Source organism: Leptodactylus fuscus, chromosome 4 (genome assembly GCF_031893055.1).
Source record: "Leptodactylus fuscus isolate aLepFus1 chromosome 4, aLepFus1.hap2, whole genome shotgun sequence".
Taxonomy (NCBI): domain Eukaryota; kingdom Metazoa; phylum Chordata; class Amphibia; order Anura; family Leptodactylidae; genus Leptodactylus; species Leptodactylus fuscus.
This window is the reverse complement of record NC_134268.1, coordinates 87,300,007-87,320,728: the sequence shown is the minus strand read 5'-3', so window position 1 is coordinate 87,320,728 and position 20,722 is coordinate 87,300,007. Positions and strand designations below refer to the sequence as shown.

General features: G+C 45.4%; 1 protein-coding gene across 1 annotated transcript in view; it reads right to left on the bottom strand.

Annotated features, from left to right (window-relative positions):
* The window catches only part of EXOC2 (exocyst complex component 2), a 158,856-nt gene that overhangs the window by 47,089 nt on the left and 91,045 nt on the right, over window positions 1–20,722 (bottom strand). Inside the window, exons 12-17 of the mRNA XM_075270745.1 lie at window positions 19,606–19,730; window positions 16,771–16,839; window positions 15,219–15,376; window positions 14,833–14,954; window positions 12,797–12,858; window positions 10,262–10,342 (exon numbers count right to left, since the gene is read on the bottom strand). Of these exons, the coding sequence (XP_075126846.1) occupies window positions 10,262–10,342; window positions 12,797–12,858; window positions 14,833–14,954; window positions 15,219–15,376; window positions 16,771–16,839; window positions 19,606–19,730 (617 nt within the window). The remainder of the gene's footprint in view (window positions 1–10,261; window positions 10,343–12,796; window positions 12,859–14,832; window positions 14,955–15,218; window positions 15,377–16,770; window positions 16,840–19,605; window positions 19,731–20,722) is intronic.

The window sequence follows — 20,722 nt, the reverse complement described above, 5'->3', positions numbered from 1 at the left end:
CACCGCCTCCTCCTCCGCTGTTAGATTGACCCCAGCTACGAGTTGGAAACGTTGCAGCACTGGCGTTGGTAGACGTCAGCAGGCTGTGCTGAAGCTGATCAGCTTGGGGGACAGACAGCACACTGCCTCCGAGGTGAGGGATGCCCTCCTCGATGAGACGGCAATATGGTTTGAGCCGCTGCACCTGGGCCCAGGCATGGTCGTTTGTGATAACGGCCGGAACCTGGTAGCAGCTCTGGAGCTTGCCGGACTCCAACATGTTCCATGCCTGGCCCACGTCTTCAACCTAGTGGTGCAACGTTTCCTAAAGAGCTACCCCAATGTTCCAGAGCTACTGGTGAAAGTGCGGCGCATGTGCGCCCACTTTCGCAAGTCGACAGTAGCCGCTGCTAGCTTAAAATCTCTCCAGCAACGCCTGCATGTGCCACAACACCGGCTTTTGTGCGACGTCCCCACACGCTGGAACTCAACGTTTCAGATGTTGAATAGAGTGGTTGAGCAGCAGAGACCTTTGATGGAATACCAGCTACAAAACCCTAGGGTGCCACAAAGTCAGCTGCCTCAGTTTCACATCCATGAGTGGCCATGGATGAGAGACCTTTGTGACATCCTACGGGTCTTTGAGGAGTCCACAAGGAGGGTGAGCTCTGAGGATGCGATGGTGAGCCTTACAATCCCGCTCTTGTGTGTTCTGAGAGAATCCCTGATTGACATCAGGGATAACTCAGATCACACAGAGGAGTTAGGGATAGCATCCGATCCGTCACAGCTGGAGAGTAGGTCCACACATCTGTCCGCTTCACTGCGTTTAATGGAGGAGGAGGAAGAAGAGTTGTCCGATGATGTGATGGTGATACAGGAGGCTTCCGGGCAACTTCGAATCGTCCCATTGTTGCAGCGCGGATGGGTAGACATGGAGGATGAGGAGGAAATGGAGATTGAACTTTCCGGTGGGGCCAGAGGAGTCATGCCAACTAACACTGTGGCAGACATGGCTGAGTTCATGTTGGGGTGCTTTACAACCGACAAGCGTATTGTCAAAATCATGGAGGACAACCAGTACTGGATCTTTGCTATCCTTGACCCCCGGTATAAAAACAACATCTCGTCTTTTATTCCGGTAGAGGGGAGGGCCAATCGCATCAATGCTTGCCACAGGCAATTGGTGCAGAATATGATGGAGATGTTTCCAGCATGTGACGTTGGCGGCAGGGAGGGCAGTTCCTCCAGTAGGCAACCAAGTTCTCACCGGTCCACACAAACGAGGGGCACACTGTCTAAGGTCTGGGACACCTTGATGGCACCCCCTCGCCAAAGTGCCGCCACGGAGGGTCCTAGTGTCACCAGGCGTGAGAAGTATAGGCGCATGTTGCGGGAATACCTTTCCTACCACAGCCCTGTCCTCTCCGACCCCTCTGCGCCCTACACGTATTGGGTGTCGAAGTTGGACCTGTGGCTTGAACTTGCCCTATATGCCTTGGAGGTGCTGTCCTGTCCTGCCGCCAGCGTCCTATCTGAGAGGGTGTTCAGTGCAGCCGGTGGCATCATCACTGACAAGCGCACCCGTCTGTCAGCTGAGAGTGCCGACCGGCTCACTTTGATAAAAATGAACCACCACTGGGTAGAGCCGTCATTTTTGTGCCCACCTGTGTAAAGCACCCCAACATGAAACTCCATGTCTGTACTCAACCTCTCCAATTCCTCCGCATCCTCATACTCATCCACCATAAGCGTTGCACAATTCTGCTAATACTAGGCTCCCTCCACCCTGATTTCCCCCAACTCTGCTGGTTAGAGGCTCCCTCCACCCTGATTTCCACCAACTCTGCTGGTTAGAGGCTCCCTCCACCATGAATTGGTCCAAACTGGGCTGTTTAGCGGCTCCCTCCACCATTAATTGGTCCAAACTGGGCTGGTTAGAGGCTCCCTCCACCATGAATTGGTCCAAACTGGGTTTTTTAGAGGCTCCCTCCACCATGAATTGGTCCAAACTTGGCTGTTTAGAGGCTCCCTCCACCATTAATTGGTCCAAACTGGGCTGGTTAGAGGCTCCCTCCACCATGAATTGGTCCAAACTGGGTTTTTTAGAGGCTCCCTCCACCATGAATTTGCCCAAACTGGGCTGGTTAGAGGCTCCCTCCACCATGAATTGGTCCAAACTGGGTTTTTTAGAGGCTCCCTCCACCATGAATTTGCCCAAACTGGGCTGGTTAGAGGCTCCCTCCACCATGAATTGGTCCAAACTGGGCTGGTTAGAGGCTCCCTCCACCATTAATTGGTCCAAACTGGGCTGGTTAGAGGCTCCCTCCACCATGAATTTGCCCAAACTGGGCTGTTTAGAGGCTCCCTCCACCATGAATTGGTCCAAACTGGGGTTTTTAGGGGCTCCCTCCACCATGAATTTCCCAAAACTTGGCTGTTTAGAGGCTCCCTCCACCATTAATTGGTCCAAACTGGGCTGGTTAGAGGCTCCCTCCACCATGAATTTCCCAAAACTTGGCTGTTTAGAGGCTCCCTCCACCATTAATTGGTCCAAACTGGGCTGGTTAGAGGCTCCCTCCACCATGAATTTGCCCAAACTGGGCTGTTTAGAGGCTCCCTCCACCATGAATTTGCCCAAACTGGGCTGGTTAGAGGCTCCCTCCACCATGAATTGGTCCAAACTGGGGTTTTTAGAGGCTCCCTCCACCATGAATTGGTCCAAACTTGGCTGTTTAGAGGCTCCCTCCACCATGAATTTGCCCAAACTGGGCTGGTTAGAGGCTCCCTCCACCATGAATTGGTCCAAACTGGGGTTTTTAGAGGCTCCCTCCACCATGAATTGGTCCAAACTTGGCTGTTTAGAGGCTCCCTCCACCATTAATTGGTCCAAACTGGGTTTTTTAGAGGCTCCCTCCACCATGAATTTGCCCAAACTGGGCTGGTTAGAGGCTCCCTCCACCATGAATTGGTCCAAACTGGGTTTTTTAGAGGCTCCCTCCACCATGAATTTGCCCAAACTTGGCTGTTTAGAGGCTCCCTCCACCATGAATTGGTCCAAACTGGGTTTTTTAGAGGCTCCCTCCACCATGAATTGGTCCAAACTGGGCTGTTTAGCGGCTCCCTCCACCATTAATTGGTCCAAACTGGACTGGTTAGAGGCTCCCTCCACCATGAATTGGTCCAAACTGGGTTTTTTAGAGGCTCCCTCCACCATGAATTGGTCCAAACTTGGCTGTTTAGAGGCTCCCTCCACCATTAATTGGTCCAAACTGGGCTGGTTAGAGGCTCCCTCCACCATGAATTGGTCCAAACTGGGCTGGTTAGAGGCTCCCTCCACCATTAATTGGTCCAAACTGGGCTGTTTAGAGGCTCCCTCCACCATGAATTTGCCCAAACTGGGCTGGTTAGAGGCTCCCTCCACCATGAATTTGCCCAAACTGGGCTGTTTAGAGGCTCCCTCCACCATGAATTGGTCCAAACTGGGGTTTTTAGGGGCTCCCTCCACCATGAATTTCCCAAAACTTGGCTGTTTAGAGGCTCCCTCCACCATTAATTGGTCCAAACTGGGCTGGTTAGAGGCTCCCTCCACCATGAATTTCCCAAAACTTGGCTGTTTAGAGGCTCCCTCCACCATTAATTGGTCCAAACTGGGCTGGTTAGAGGCTCCCTCCACCATGAATTTGCCCAAACTGGGCTGTTTAGAGGCTCCCTCCACCATGAATTTGCCCAAACTGGGCTGGTTAGAGGCTCCCTCCACCATGAATTGGTCCAAACTGGGGTTTTTAGAGGCTCCCTCCACCATGAATTGGTCCAAACTTGGCTGTTTAGAGGCTCCCTCCACCATTAATTGGTCCAAACTGGGCTGGTTAGAGGCTCCCTCCACCATGAATTGGTCCAAACTGGGTTTTTTAGAGGCTCCCTCCACCATGAATTTGCCCAAACTGGGCTGTTTAGAGGCTCCCTCCACCATGAATTGGTCCAAACTGGGGTTTTTAGGGGCTCCCTCCACCATGAATTTCCCAAAACTTGGCTGTTTAGAGGCTCCCTCCACCATTAATTGGTCCAAACTGGGCTGGTTAGAGGCTCCCTCCACCATGAATTTGCCCAAACTGGGCTGTTTAGAGGCTCCCTCCACCATGAATTGGTCCAAACTGGGTTTTTTAGAGGCTCCCTCCACCATGAATTGGTCCAAACTGGGCTGTTTAGAGGTTCCCTCCACCATGAATTTGCCCAAACTGGGCTGGTTAGAGGCTCCCTCCACCATGAATTGGTCCAAGCTGGGTTTTTTAGAGGCTCCCTCCACCATGAATTTGCCCAAACTGGGCTGGTTAGAGGCTCCCTCCACCATGAATTGGTCCAAACTGGGCTGGTTAGAGGCTCCCTCCACCATGAATTTGCCCAAACTGGGCTGGTTAGAGGCTCCCTCCACCATGAATTTGCCCAAACTGGGCTGTTTAGAGGCTCCCTCCACCATGAATTGGTCCAAACTGGGGTTTTTAGGGGCTCCCTCCACCATGAATTTCCCAAAACTTGGCTGTTTAGAGGCTCCCTCCACCATTAATTGGTCCAAACTGGGCTGGTTAGAGGCTCCCTCCACCATGAATTTCCCAAAACTTGGCTGTTTAGAGGCTCCCTCCACCATGAATTGGTCCAAACTGGGCTGGTTAGAGGCTCCCTCCACCATGAATTTGCCCAAACTGGGCTGTTTAGAGGCTCCCTCCACCATGAATTTGCCCAAACTGGGCTGGTTAGAGGCTCCCTCCACCATGAATTGGTCCAAACTGGGGTTTTTAGAGGCTCCCTCCACCATGAATTGGTCCAAACTTGGCTGTTTAGAGGCTCCCTCCACCATTAATTGGTCCAAACTGGGCTGGTTAGAGGCTCCCTCCACCATGAATTTGCCCAAACTTGGCTGTTTAGAGGCTCCCTCCACCATGAATTGGTCCAAACTGGGGTTTTTAGGGGCTCCCTCCACCATGAATTTCCCAAAACTTGGCTGTTTAGAGGCTCCCTCCACCATTAATTGGTCCAAACTGGGCTGGTTAGAGGCTCCCTCCACCATGAATTGGTCCAAACTGGGCTGGTTAGAGGCTCCCTCCACCATTAATTGGTCCAAACTGGGCTGTTTAGAGGCTCCCTCCACCATGAATTTTCCCAAACTGGGCTGGTTAGAGGCTCCCTCCACCATGAATTTGCCCAAACTGGGCTGTTTAGAGGCTCCCTCCACCATGAATTGGTCCAAACTGGGGTTTTTAGGGGCTCCCTCCACCATGAATTTCCCAAAACTTGGCTGTTTAGAGGCTCCCTCCACCATTAATTGGTCCAAACTGGGCTGGTTAGAGGCTCCCTCCACCATGAATTTCCCAAAACTTGGCTGTTTAGAGGCTCCCTCCACCATTAATTGGTCCAAACTGGGCTGGTTAGAGGCTCCCTCCACCATGAATTTGCCCAAACTGGGCTGTTTAGAGGCTCCCTCCACCATGAATTTGCCCAAACTGGGCTGGTTAGAGGCTCCCTCCACCATGAATTGGTCCAAACTGGGGTTTTTAGAGGCTCCCTCCACCATGAATTGGTCCAAACTTGGCTGTTTAGAGGCTCCCTCCACCATTAATTGGTCCAAACTGGGCTGGTTAGAGGCTCCCTCCATCATGAATTGGTCCAAACTGGGTTTTTTAGAGGCTCCCTCCACCATGAATTTGCCCAAACTGGGCTGTTTAGAGGCTCCCTCCACCATGAATTGGTCCAAACTGGGGTTTTTAGGGGCTCCCTCCACCATGAATTTCCCAAAACTTGGCTGTTTAGTGGCTCCCTCCACCATTAATTGGTCCAAACTGGGCTGGTTAGAGGCTCCCTCCACCATGAATTTGCCCAAACTGGGCTGTTTAGAGGCTCCCTCCACCATGAATTGGTCCAAACTGGGTTTTTTAGAGGCTCCCTCCACCATGAATTGGTCCAAACTGGGCTGTTTAGAGGCTCCCTCCACCATGAATTTGCCCAAACTGGGCTGGTTAGAGGCTCCCTCCACCATGAATTGGTCCAAGCTGGGTTTTTTAGAGGCTCCCTCCACCATGAATTTGCCCAAACTGGGCTGTTTAGAGGCTCCCTCCACCATGAATTGGTCCAAACTGGGGTTTTTAGGGGCTCCCTCCACCATGAATTTCCCAAAACTTGGCTGTTTAGAGGCTCCCTCCACCATTAATTGGTCCAAACTGGGCTGGTTAGAGGCTCCCTCCACCATGAATTTCCCAAAACTTGGCTGTTTAGAGGCTCCCTCCACCATTAATTGGTCCAAACTGGGCTGGTTAGAGGCTCCCTCCACCATGAATTTGCCCAAACTGGGCTGTTTAGAGGCTCCCTCCACCATGAATTTGCCCAAACTGGGCTGTTTAGAGGCTCCCTCCACCATGAATTGGTCCAAACTGGGGTTTTTAGAGGCTCCCTCCACCATGAATTGGTCCAAACTTGGCTGTTTAGAGGCTCCCTCCACCATTAATTGGTCCAAACTGGGCTGGTTAGAGGCTCCCTCCACCATGAATTTGCCCAAACTGGGCTGTTTAGAGGCTCCCTCCACCATGAATTGGTCCAAACTGGGGTTTTTAGGGGCTCCCTCCACCATGAATTTCCCAAAACTTGGCTGTTTAGAGGCTCCCTCCACCATTAATTGGTCCAAACTGGGCTGGTTAGAGGCTCCCTCCACCATGAATTTCCCAAAACTTGGCTGTTTAGAGGCTCCCTCCACCATTAATTGGTCCAAACTGGGCTGGTTAGAGGCTCCCTCCACCATGAATTTGCCCAAACTGGGCTGTTTAGAGGCTCCCTCCACCATGAATTTGCCCAAACTGGGCTGGTTAGAGGCTCCCTCCACCATGAATTGGTCCAAACTGGGGTTTTTAGAGGCTCCCTCCACCATGAATTGGTCCAAACTTGGCTGTTTAGAGGCTCCCTCCACCATTAATTGGTCCAAACTGGGCTGGTTAGAGGCTCCCTCCACCATGAATTGGTCCAAACTGGGTTTTTTAGAGGCTCCCTCCACCATGAATTTGCCCAAACTGGGCTGTTTAGAGGCTCCCTCCACCATGAATTGGTCCAAACTGGGGTTTTTAGGGGCTCCCTCCACCATGAATTTCCCAAAACTTGGCTGTTTAGTGGCTCCCTCCACCATTAATTGGTCCAAACTGGGCTGGTTAGAGGCTCCCTCCACCATGAATTTGCCCAAACTGGGCTGTTTAGAGGCTCCCTCCACCATGAATTGGTCCAAACTGGGTTTTTTAGAGGCTCCCTCCACCATGAATTGGTCCAAACTGGGCTGTTTAGAGGCTCCCTCCACCATGAATTTGCCCAAACTGGGCTGGTTAGAGGCTCCCTCCACCATGAATTGGTCCAAGCTGGGTTTTTTAGAGGCTCCCTCCACCATGAATTTGCCCAAACTGGGCTGTTTAGAGGCTCCCTCCACCATGAATTGGTCCAAACTGGGGTTTTTAGGGGCTCCCTCCACCATGAATTTCCCAAAACTTGGCTGTTTAGAGGCTCCCTCCACCATTAATTGGTCCAAACTGGGCTGGTTAGAGGCTCCCTCCACCATGAATTTCCCAAAACTTGGCTGTTTAGAGGCTCCCTCCACCATTAATTGGTCCAAACTGGGCTGGTTAGAGGCTCCCTCCACCATGAATTTGCCCAAACTGGGCTGTTTAGAGGCTCCCTCCACCATGAATTTGCCCAAACTGGGCTGTTTAGAGGCTCCCTCCACCATGAATTGGTCCAAACTGGGGTTTTTAGAGGCTCCCTCCACCATGAATTGGTCCAAACTTGGCTGTTTAGAGGCTCCCTCCACCATTAATTGGTCCAAACTGGGCTGGTTAGAGGCTCCCTCCACCATGAATTGGTCCAAACTGGGTTTTTTAGAGGCTCCCTCCACCATGAATTTGCCCAAACTGGGCTGTTTAGAGGCTCCCTCCACCATGAATTGGTCCAAACTGGGGTTTTTAGGGGCTCCCTCCACCATGAATTTCCCAAAACTTGGCTGTTTAGTGGCTCCCTCCACCATTAATTGGTCCAAACTGGGCTGGTTAGAGGCTCCCTCCACCATGAATTTGCCCAAACTGGGCTGTTTAGAGGCTCCCTCCACCATGAATTGGTCCAAACTGGGTTTTTTAGAGGCTCCCTCCACCATGAATTGGTCCATACTGGGCTGTTTAGAGGCTCCCTCCACCATGAATTTGCCCAAACTGGGCTGGTTAGAGGCTCCCTCCACCATGAATTGGTCCAAGCTGGGTTTTTTAGAGGCTCCCTCCACCATGAATTTGCCCAAACTGGGCTGGTTAGAGGCTCCCTCCACCATGAATTGGTCCAAACTGGGCTGGTTAGAGGCTCCCTCCACCATGAATTGGTCCAAACTGGGCTGTTTAGAGGCTCCCTCCACCATGAATTTGCCCAAACTGGGCTGGTTAGAGGCTCCCTCCACCATGAATTGGTCCAAACTGGGTTTTTTAGAGGCTCCCTCCACCATGAATTTGCCCAAACTGGGCTGGTTAGAGGCTCCCTCCACCATGAATTGGTCCAAACTGGGTTTTTTAGAGGCTCCCTCCACCATGAATTGGTCCAAACTTGGCTGTTTAGAGGCTCCCTCCACCATTAATTGGTCCTAACTGGGCTGGTTAGAGGCTCCCTCCACCATGAATTGGTCCAAACTGGGTTTTTTAGAGGCTCCCTCCACCATGCATTTGCCCAAACTGGGCTGTTTAGAGGCTCCCTCCACCATGAATTGGTCCAAACTGGGGTTTTTAGGGGCTCCCTCCACCATGAATTTCCCAAAACTTGGCTGTTTAGAGGCTCCCTCCACCATTAATTGGTCCAAACTGGGCTGGTTAGAGGCTCCCTCCACCATGAATTTGCCCAAACTGGGTTTTTTAGAGGCTCCCTCCACCATGAATTGGTCCAAACTGGGCTGTTTAGAGGCTCCCTCCACCATGAATTTGCCCAAACTGGGCTGTTTAGAGGCTCCCTCCACCATGAATTTGCCCAAACTGGGCTGGTTAGAGGCTCCCTCCACCATGAATTGGTCCAAGCTGGGTTTTTTAGAGGCTCCCTCCACCATGAATTTGCCCAAACTGGGCTGGTTAGAGGCTCCCTCCACCATGAATTGGTCCAAACTGGGTTTTTTAGAGGCTCCCTCCACCATGAATTGGTCCAAACTTGGCTGTTTAGAGGCTCCCTCCACCATTAATTGGTCCAAACTGGGCTGGTTAGAGGCTCCCTCCACCATGAATTGGTCCAAACTGGGTTTTTTAGAGGCTCCCTCCACCATGAATTTGCCCAAACTGGGCTGGTTAGAGGCTCCCTCCACCATGAATTGGTCCAAACTGGGGTTTTTAGAGGCTCCCTCCACCATGAATTTGCCCAAACTGGGGTGTTTAGAGGCTCCCTCCACCATGAATTTGCCCAAACTCTGCTGGTTATAGGCTCAATCCACCCTGATTCTCAAAACAAATGTTGGTGCCAACCTCAACTTACTACAAGGGCCAAATTCACTGCTGGTGACAAGCTCTCCTCACTGCAAGTGCCAAATACACATGTTTCAAGGTGTTTTCCTACTGTCAGAGAGGTGGTATTGAGTGTGTAAAGTGTGTAGTTGTTAGGCTGTGATGTTGGGGTAATAGAGGGTCTTTGGTGTGTTAGATGCCCCCAGACATGCTTCCCCTGCTGTCCCAGTGTCATTCCAGAGGTGTTGGCATCATTTCCTGGGGTGTCATAGTGGACTTGGTGACCCTCCAGACACGGATTTGGGTTTCCCCCTTAACGAGTATCTGTTCCCCATAGACTATAATGGGGTTCGAAACCCATTCGAACACACGAACATTGAGCGGCTGTTCGAATCGAATTTCGAACCTTGAACATTTTAGTGTTCGCTCATCTCTAGTTACAATGCCACAACTGTTACAATGAAAATGAAAACCCATAAAACAATGTTTGAAGGTTAAGTAAATTGTTACATGGGTTCTCCCATTTTGGTTCTCCCTCTGACATGTCGTCAATCAGATAGCTGTTGGACAAATGTCAGTAGGTGTTTAGCCAACCACTATGTTAGGCCTATGTCCAACCTTGCTTACACCTAGGCACCTGCTGCAAAGTTTGCATCTACTATCGCATTAACTGAAGAAAGATGGCTGCTCCATAATCAAGAAAAGAAAAACAGATATTTGTGGTAGTCGGAAGACAGGAAGAAAAAAAAATTCATATTAAAACATAAGTATGAGTCACTGCCATGCATTGGTATACTTACACTTGCTTCAGCAGGCTTACACTCTATAACAGCTTTTAGGGACTGCAGTGCCTGAGTAACACTCTGCTCAAACTGGGATGGCTACAAAATGTTAAAGCAGAATAAAAATGGAATTACTATAAAGAAAATACATACACTTTGTATGACTAGTCTGATAAAGTCAGTACTGTGAACTGAGACACAGATGCAATGCCTTGTGATAGAATCATTATAGTGAGGAAATTACAAAGATGATGCATGTGTGAAAAATAAATTATGAAAAAAGTGAAATTTTCTGTATAACAAAGTCGTTGCAATTTGATAGCTATCCATCTTGCCCCTCCCCCTCCATTTCATAAATTTCTGACCTGGCAGAGTGTGCAAAACCTCATAACTGCTCTATCCACAATAGGAGACTAGATAATATACGGCTGAAATGACACATTCAGTTTTTGTGGCAGTTTTTAACCTCTTACCACCTGAAGAATTTTTTAATTTTCATTTTTTTTTTTTTTTTTTTTTTACTGTTGGCCTTTCAAACCCCATAACTTTATAATTTTTCCATTCACAGAGGCCATATTAGAGCTTACTGTTTGCAGGAAAAATTGTTCTTCATGATGGTGCTATTTATTATTCTGTACATTGTACTGAGAAGCTGGAAAAAAATTCAGAATGGTGCGGAATTGAAGAAAAAGTGCAGTTGTGCGACTTTCTTCCGGGCTTCATTCTTACAGAATTCACTCCGAGGCCAAAACGAAAAGTCACCTGTATTCTATGCATCGGTACGATTCCGAGGATACCACATTTTTATAGTTTTATTTACATTTAAAATTTTAACCAAAATCTAAAGCTTTGCCAGAATTTTTTTTTCTAATTTGTTTTTTTCCCCCTGCTATGGCGTTCACTGTACAGGAAAAATATATATTTTTTTATATATATCGTTTGTAGAACGGGCGTTATACATACTTAATGTGTATGTGTTTCGCAGTAATTTTACATGTATTCAAGGTGGTGATTTGAACTTTTAATTCTTTTTTGTTTGTTTTTAACTTTTTTTTTCTTTAATTTTTTTTTTTTTTTTTTTTTTAAATGTAGATTGTGAGCCCCACATAGAGCTCACAATGTACATTCTTTCCCTATCAGTACGTCTTTGGAATATGGGATGGAAATCCATGCAAACACGGGGAGAACATACAAACTCCTTGCAGATGGTTTTTGCCCTTGGTGGGATTTGAACACCAGGACTCCAGCGCTGCAAGGCTGCAGTGCTAACCACTGAGCCACCGTGTGGCCCCTGTTTTTAACTTTTTTTTTAATAAATGTTTTATTGCACTAACTAGACCCCCTAGGTGTCTTGAACCCCAGGGATCCGATCACTAATGCAATGCATTACAATGCTAATACACTGCAAAATACCTGTCATCTGTATGAGAGGCTGCATAAAACAGCCTGCCATACAAATGAATGAGAGAGAAGCCTGGGAGCCTTCAATAGGCTTCCGGCTATCATGAAAACAGGACGTCAACCCCTAGTCTTGCTCTGGGTGCCGGTAATCCCCGACAAAATGGCTGATGACTAATTGTGGGCATTAGCGCATGGTCTCTGCTGTATAACAGAGCAGAAACTCAGTAGCTATGGTGGCTGCCCAGGTCCTGAGCGACCACCATGTTTAAATACGCAACATCTGCCGTAAAAGCAAGGCGAAAGTCGGGAAGGAGTGGATCCAAAAGAGATACGACATGTTGATTTTTCTATATACTTCTTTTTATTTCAATTCTGTATTTTGGCTTATATAGTTGCTAAAAAACTACATGTGTGATTTGATCATCAAAAGTCACCTTTAGCAAAGCCCATGTATAGGCTGTGCCCCTTAAGAGAGTCTCCGAAAGAATATTAGACTATCACCACCGTGTTACAGAGCATATTACAGTAATAAACAATATACATTTGTTACATACTGTATGTCAGTCCTGTCAGAACAAGTCAACCACTGTCCGGATGTATATAGTATATGGGCGGTCCGGAAGTGGTTAAATAACAGAACGTAATTTTTTGGGCGTTTTCAAAGATCGATTAGTAGACTCAAGTCTATAAGTGATCAGAGAAAAAGAATTACCCTTGGATATACACTGCCCTGGTGTATGAATAAAAACTAAGGGGCAGTTTTGCCATGGAGCCCACCTCAGAAACCTGATGGATTAGAAACGGCTATTCAGTGTGTGGCCACCTGTGGATTCGGCACTGTTTCTAGAGCTGAATCGGTAGCAAAGGTAAAATGAAATAAGAAATGTCTATTACTGCCTTCCATTGAAATTAATGGCAGGCAGATTTGAGGAGTTTATCCATGTTGATGCCAAAAGACTTTACACACCAGAATCAGTGTAAAAAAAATCTCTGTGAACCCTGTAATAGAAACTGTCTTTAATGATGTTGTTACTGTAAGCATGATTTATGTCACTTTGTTAGATTTTATTTTAGGTCACGTGATGATGTAAGACATGTTGTGCTGTGCATAAACTACTTTTGGACATGTATAACATCTAGAGATAAACATACCAAGGATGTTAAACCCTCATTGTCGACCATCCAGTCTTCTTTGTCAGCCAATTTCTTCACTTCTGAAAACAGAACAATTGTCTAAAATATATATAATCGATCTATAAGGAGATCCCATCAAACCACGATTAAATTCAGTGCACAAACATAATTTAAGAGGTTATCCAGGAAAATCAGTACTTGGGCACGAGGCCAAGGAAGGAGAAAAATGGATGTTTTGTACTCACTGTAAAATCCTTTTCTTGTTGTATTCACAGGGAGGACACAGCATCGTGGGTTTAAAAAAAAAAAAAAAGAAATCGGGCTCGGGCAGGTACAGTGAAGACAAGAAAAAAATAATTTTACGGAGCATACAAAAAAATCCATTTTTCTCGTTTATTTCAGTGGAGGACACTGCACTATGGGATGTCCTAAAGCAGACCCAGAGGGTGGGAATTACATGGCCATGCAGACAACCTAGTGCACAGCCCTTGCAGAATCTTATGACCCAAACTGGCATCAGCAGAGACCACAGAATGGATCTCGCAAAACGTTGTGAAAGTGTGGATAGAGGTTCAGTTGGCAGCTTGGCAGACCTGTGCGGCAGAAGCCAGATGACGAACAGCCCAGGAAGCTCCAATATCTCTCATTGAGTGAGCTATCACTCGGCGGGGCAGCATCCTATCCTTAAGTCACGACGGAAGGGGTCAGTGTAAGCCAAATAGACCCGGAGTGTCAGGACAACAAGCAGGCAGAGAAGAGAATGCTTACGTGGATGCTTGTGGTCCATGCAGAAAGATGGTAAGACGATATCCTGGTTGATCTGGAAGGAAGAAACCACCTTAGGCAGAAAAAGCGGTGGCAGACAAAGGACAACCTTGTTCTTTTAGAGAACAAAAAAAGGTGGTTTCCAGGAGAGGTCAGTAAGTTCAGAAACCCTGTGGATAGAAGTAATGACCACCAGGAAGGCGACCTTCCAGGACAGAAGGTGAAGGGAGATATCCCACAAAGGCTCGAAGGGAGGAGCATGAAGAATCTCAAGGAGAAGATTAAGGTTCCACAAGTGGATGGTAGGGAGGGGCACAATATGCCAACCCCTGCAGGAAGGCCTTCACCTGAGTCCGGAAGGCCAGGGTCTTCTGAAAAAGAATGGAAAGGGAAGAAACCTGTCCTTTAAGAGAAGAAAGACCAAGACCTTGGTCCAGACTGGATTGGAGAAAAGCCAGGATCCTGGGAAGAGAAAAGGAGAGTGGATAAAAATAGTTACTCTCACACCAGTGTATGTACGCTTTCCATGTGCAGTGGTAGATCTTAGCTGACTGGGGTTTCTGGGCCTTGAGCATGGTCTGGATAATAAGGTCTGAAAACTCACAACGCCAAAGAACCTTCACGTCCACAGCAAAGCCGATAAACCTCAGCTGAGCTAAGGTGGGGTGGAGCAGCGTTCCTTGAAGCAGAAGGCAGATCTGCAGTGGAAAAGTCAAAGAAGTATCTATCAGCAGGAACAGGAGATCCGCATACCAGGACCAGCATCGGCCAATCCTGAGCCACTAGGATGGCCAGAAACCCCTTGGTTTTAAGTTTTTTGAGAACCGAGGAAAAAGAGAAAGAGGAAACAACTGGCAAGGTGGAGTTGTTGGTCTGCACTCTGACCGGATGCCCTTGGAGGAGAAAGGTCCAATGAGACAGGGCTAGGAAGATGGCCTGAAATTCAAACAGGTTGATCTAAAGTGAGGACTCGGCCTTAGACCACAGGCCCTGGACAGTCATGGTGCTTAAGACTGTTCAGACACTAGCACAGTGTCTGTGACAAATTATAGCCCAGAGATGGAGCCGAAATCTTTTGATTCTCCTAGTGTCAGCCTCCTAGTGGCCGGGTTTATACCCAGAAAAAAAATAATCAGCCCCCTGCCCAAGTACAGAGATTCCTGGAGATTCCCCTTTAAGGAAAAACAGATACAAATATCCCATCTAGTCATGCAGTACACATGAAAATGTATTACCCATAGAAATAAAAAGGAATATATGGAGGACACATATATGAACACATTTTTTACCTTCAGCAGTATTCTGCAAAGTAACCTTGACACAAGTCTCTCGCAAATCCAATATAAGGTCTTGTATAGATTGCAGGATATCATTAGGGATCTCAAGAGCAGTTAGAGATTCATAAGTATGCCTAAACAAACCAACACATAGGTGATAAAGAAAAGCAATTCAGTTAGTATTTTCCCAAATGGCTGTACTTTAAAGTGTTTTTTTTTTTTTTAATTAACAATTTGTTGGCCCCCAATAAGGGCCCTCTATCATTGAATGAGCATTGGACTGCTCCAGTTTTTAATACAGCATGCTCATTCATGTGATCAGTTGCAAACGGGCTTTAGCCATAGAAACATCTGTTATGGTTAAAAGACTAACATCATACATATCAGACCCAACTTACCTCACAGTTTGAACAACATGAGCTATCCAAGGTCCATATAAATCACCCTTCGCTCCCCAACCTCCATAAATTGTCACATCCTCTTGACCAAGAGTATTTGGAAGTAAAGCTCCACGGATCAGCTTCACCAAACACTGCATCACTTCTTGTATCATTTTCTTAAGCACAGAAAATATAAAATTTAAAAAAAAAAAAAAATCATTCAATTTACAGATAAAATGTTAAAGTAAAAGATTGTGGAGAATGTGATCAGCTGTCATGGGCATGAGTTTATAGCCCAATCATGATACCCTTCATGATAACCTGTCAATGAGTCCTAAAATACTACTTCAGTGGTATCTTGTACCCACCATGCAGAACCTACCTACAAAAGCCATTGTTATAGGGGATGCTCCCCCCACGCCAGTGGATATGCTTTGCATATGGTGGTTTGGGGACCAAAGTAAAGAGGCATTATATAAGGGTTTATCATCTCATTCAAACCATGGCTGTGATCAATGCACACAAAAGGAGGTCATTTTTTCAGTTACGTCAATTGATTTTGTTCTTCTTCCTAGCAACTAAACAAACAGTAGCCTCTGCTTGGAAGAGGGCCGCTTTGGATTTCACTGAAGTGAAGGTAAGTCTAAACTGTTATATGACTAATGAGAAATCCTCAGCCATCCTCTTAGACAGGAACTCAAAAATTTGTACAAAATTGGTCCCATGGGTGGGTTATAGTAATCTATCCACCTTGACCAGCTTCTGTTTTCCATTTAACAACTACCTACTGTACATGGTGAGGAAGCTTTTATCAAATTCACAGAGATGAAGACAGTTTCTAAATATGCCTATTAGTTTGGAGCCCCATTTTCATGTAAAGGGAAGAAGTGCATGGGGGATGTCTTAGTGGGTTTTGGTCTCAGTTTAAGAATAAAACAGTAATGTATATGAAGATATGACTCCAAAGCTGAATGACAGAGACAAATTTGGAAACTGTAGAATTACCTCTACACGGTGTTGTGATTAGGTTTATTACCAACTTACTGCTGACAGACTCCCTTTCAGGCCCGGGTCCTACAATGCGAAAATGCTGCATTTTACATTACTTGCAATGTGGATGGGATTCTGGCTAATCCCATCCACACATTGCAGGAAAAAAAAATCCTGCAACGGAAATGCTGCGACTTCAAAAATGCTTGCTTTTTGGTATATCGAAGAATATCAATTATGCCTACAAAACGCTGGCGTTTTCTCATGTAGGTGTAATAAAGGAAGAAAGTCCACAGAGGAAAACTCTTTGGACATATATGAACACATGACTCATGGAACTGGACTGAAATATTGCTTGGGTTACAGTAAAACCATTCTCTTTCACCAAATCTGGAATGTTGCCTCATTTTTCCTATATATCTTTCAGACCAAAGATATTTTTATATCTGCATTCCGGTACGAAGTCCTATCATCATTGGTACCATAATTTCTAGCCAGTACTGTAACACTGTGTATATAACTCCTTAGTGAAAAATCACTACATAGTTACAACTGCATATACTTGGAATTGGAATCTTACCTTAAAATCATTTGGTTTCTGTTTCACATTTTTTCTGTATTTTTCCATTTGGCCAGATTTTTCTGCAGTCTAATAGGAATATAAATAATATATATTTAAGATTTATTTTATTTGATAACATGTTTTTACATTGAAGGGTTTGTCAGCTTTGAACGATCCCTTTTTGTTAGATATGTTGTTCACAGAGTCCTGCAGAAGACAACCATCAATGGCTTAAATAATCTAAGAGAACATGGTAAATTCAGCTACGTGACAATACAGTGGTATGTGTAAGCGCTACAGAGAGAGTAGTCAGTCTGTGAGGGACCTAATGGCAGCTCGGACTGGTAAAATCTGACTACAGTTAAAGACTGTTTACAGGTGGGCTCAACCGGTTAGCCACAAAACTTGGTGTATCAGTAGTAAAGCTGTGAAAAAAGACTTTGGAGAGGGGGGACAGGGTACAGTCTGACCATGGACCATGATGGTGTTCTAAGTCTCCAGTTTCATCACACAAGAGCCAAAAAAAAAATCACTTCACAGAAGCTCCTGAGACTCTAGAAATGGTGAAGGTTGGGAGCGATAATGGAAATGAACTACCCTGCACCCTAAAAACAATTCAGCTTGGCACCACAGACAGCCCATAGCAAGGAACAGATTGACAGAGCCCTGATGCTGCTGGAATACTAAAAAAAATTACTGGTGCAACATTGGGATCAAGAGCGTCCTGAAACATGCTCCAGACATAGCTAATGAGATTTTAATGCTGATTTATTAGGTCAGGAAAGGGCCACTATTGTAGTAACTGATGAGTTTATAGACCTCTGCACCAAATGCAAGGGGACCCACCTCAGGATATTCTATGTGGTGTGCACTTATAGGTGGTACCATTGACATCCTGTATGTGGCTAAAGAAAATAAGAAACTCAAATATGGAAAAGCGACACACTCCTTTTATCAGGGCTCATGCAGGACACTACATCTGGCTCTATCCTTTCGGCTTCTCCATATTACATTATGGCTGCCACATTAGGATCCACAGGCCAGAGGACCTTGATAGTGTATGAAAAATCCTAAACATAATGGCAATCTCATAGTGGATGCCCGACTTGGAGCCCATACTGCCTATTCCTAAAGGCAACTATCGAAAACAACTACAGAGATTCAAGTCATCTAAGTTGAAACACTCTTTGCAGAAGGTGGACATAGTAACTGTGGGAGATATCTAATCCAGTCCTTTACTGGTGGCTGCGATATTCAGCTAGTCTGACTGATGAGTTAGCTGAGCAGTGGAGCTCAGTGTTTGTCTGCTTCCTTTAGGGTAAGTTCAGACGGAGACTTTTGGACCAGAATTGAGGCGGAGCCCACCTCGGTTCCTGATCCAAAAACTGGGTAGCCGCAACTGAAAGCCGCAATTGTTTATGGGTTTTGCTTTAGGATTCTTTGGTGACCCCAACCCTGCTTATATAACCCCTGAAGACCAAGTTTCTGGAAAGTTTTATTAGTTTACCTTATTGCCGCCTGTTCACAGCAGGCTTGTCTGCTATAAAGCTGCATGACAAAGACATTTACTACTATCTTCAGATTTCCATAGTGGGTCTACCTTCACTGGACCCCAATCAATCCTTTGCTTCACCTCTCCCTCTCAATTAATAACAAAATGTTATTAAAGGATATACTTCCTAAGGATAGGTCATCCAATATTGAGCTTGGAAACCCCCTTTAAATCAAAATAAGATCCCTGAAGCAACAGAAAAAGGTAATAATAAAATACTATCCTTTATGGCAGCATGCATACAGCGACACCTAGTGACAAACACAAACCTAATTTTAAGAAGACTTCTACTTGATGAAAACAGCAAATAAAAAAAAGCATAATTTGCATTACCTACATAATACAGGGGTTGTATGCACTAATATCACTATAACATACACCTAATAGCAAAACAACAAAAGCATGTCGTGCTTTTGGCCACATCTCTTGAATCTATATGTCATGTTTTAACTAAATGTGACTAAAGTAACTAAAGTACATTCAGCTATGTATGAATCTTGTCCTAAAAACGTGCAGATGTGGCCATGCTTTTGGTATGAAACGCTGTATACCTAGTGCTCTCCTACATAAGTATTTGCAAAATATAGGTTTAAAGAACCCTATAATAGGTAACCGCATTGTGCAGTCTTTTCACACTGTGATCCCAGTGGTGCATATGTTAGATGAGTCCATTGAGGGCTGTGCTTTTCAGCTATATCTGCAGTGGATTCTGCTTCTTCAACTGTATAAGATGGCACCATTGACAACCTTTAAAAATGTAATTCTAATATTGCTATTGAAAATAATGGTTTTAATAAATAACATGTCTCTATGATACACATATCTGTCAGATACAGAACACCTTTACCAGGACAGTCTAAAGTAAAGCAAAAAACAGATTAGATTGGAAAATGAATGTTAGAAAGTAAACAGTGTCTGAAACTTGTACAATTCTTCAATTAAGATTCTGATAGATTAGTAATGTAACCCTTTCCTGCACAGACATAACTAAACTATTCTGTGGTTAGCCCAACGGATTCACTTTTTGACTTCATGACTTAAAAAGGATGCGGCACAGAAACCAGTTAAACTGAAAACTGAATTATATCTGCATGTGATGCACTTTTTACAGGATTTTTCAAGCTTTTGATACTTTGCAAGATAGAATTGTTTTACAGTTGTCGTTAGCAACCAATAATAGGAAACATGAGAAACATTTCTGCAAAAGCTGGATTTAATAAAATAAAAAAGCAATAAGCGTGAATGCCATTGACAATCGACCTACATAAATATAATACAAAAATACGGGATTTCTGAAGTACCTCGCTGAAAAGACTTCCATTGACATATGATATCCAGAGTTTCCAGAAGTTTGGAAGTTGCGAAACCACCACTTTAGTTAATTTATCCACAAACTCTGCTTGAGGGGGTGTCTTATATTTCCAAGCTGCAAATCAAAGTTAGAAAAAGACACATTAGCAATTCTCAGCCATACTGCAATAGAGGAAGGAGTATAATATATGTAAATGGGAACTTGGAGTTATGTATGCGCTGGTACCCAAGACACAATAAGGAAGATTTATGAAACAGTCTAAGGATGTGATCACATATTAACGGCCTTGCAGCTACCCACTGGAGACGTCAGAAAGGTGATACTTGGTGTTCATCTGACCTTCCAGACATGGGCCCGAACCAATCAAAGAGCCGGACAGAATAAGGCTGCATGTAATGTTTTTGAATCTAGTTTCCGGAAAGGTACAGGTGAGCTGGATACTAGAAACAGAAAAGTACGGGATCTTTTCTGACATCTCCATTCTGTATCAATTACAATGCAGAACGAGTATACGTGAACATGTCCACAGCAACCAATCACAACATAACTTTCACTTTTTTTGTTCACACTGCTTTTTTTTGGAGACTTTTTTCTTTTCAGTATTTACCGGTATAGCCTCAAAAGCAGTTTCAAAACACCTGAAAATCTCCTATTGGTTTTAGTTACCTAGCATCTCATATGTGCATCATTTTTTTCCACTAGCTAAACAAGAAGCATCTTGCCCAATTTCGAGCCTAAAAATGCTGCAAATCTCACAGAAATTAGACACCTCAAAAACGCTCCAAAAAATATGTTGATTTTTAAAATGCTTAAAAAATGGAGCTGCTTTCTGAAGCTTTAGGCCGGGTTCACACGATGTATTTTGGCACATAATGTGGCACGTAGACGGTGCGGGATCTTTTGCGGGTCGTATACGCTCCCATTGTTTTCAATGGGAGCCGATACCGTATACGCGGCGCTATTTTGCGGCCACCGCAAAATCACGGCCGCTAAATACATCGTGTGAACCCGGCCTTCAGTTGACAAAAGAAGTGTTATTATAGTGCTCTTGACCAAACTGAAATCTGTGTTGTGATTGGTTGTTATGAGCAGCAAAGACTGTTCTT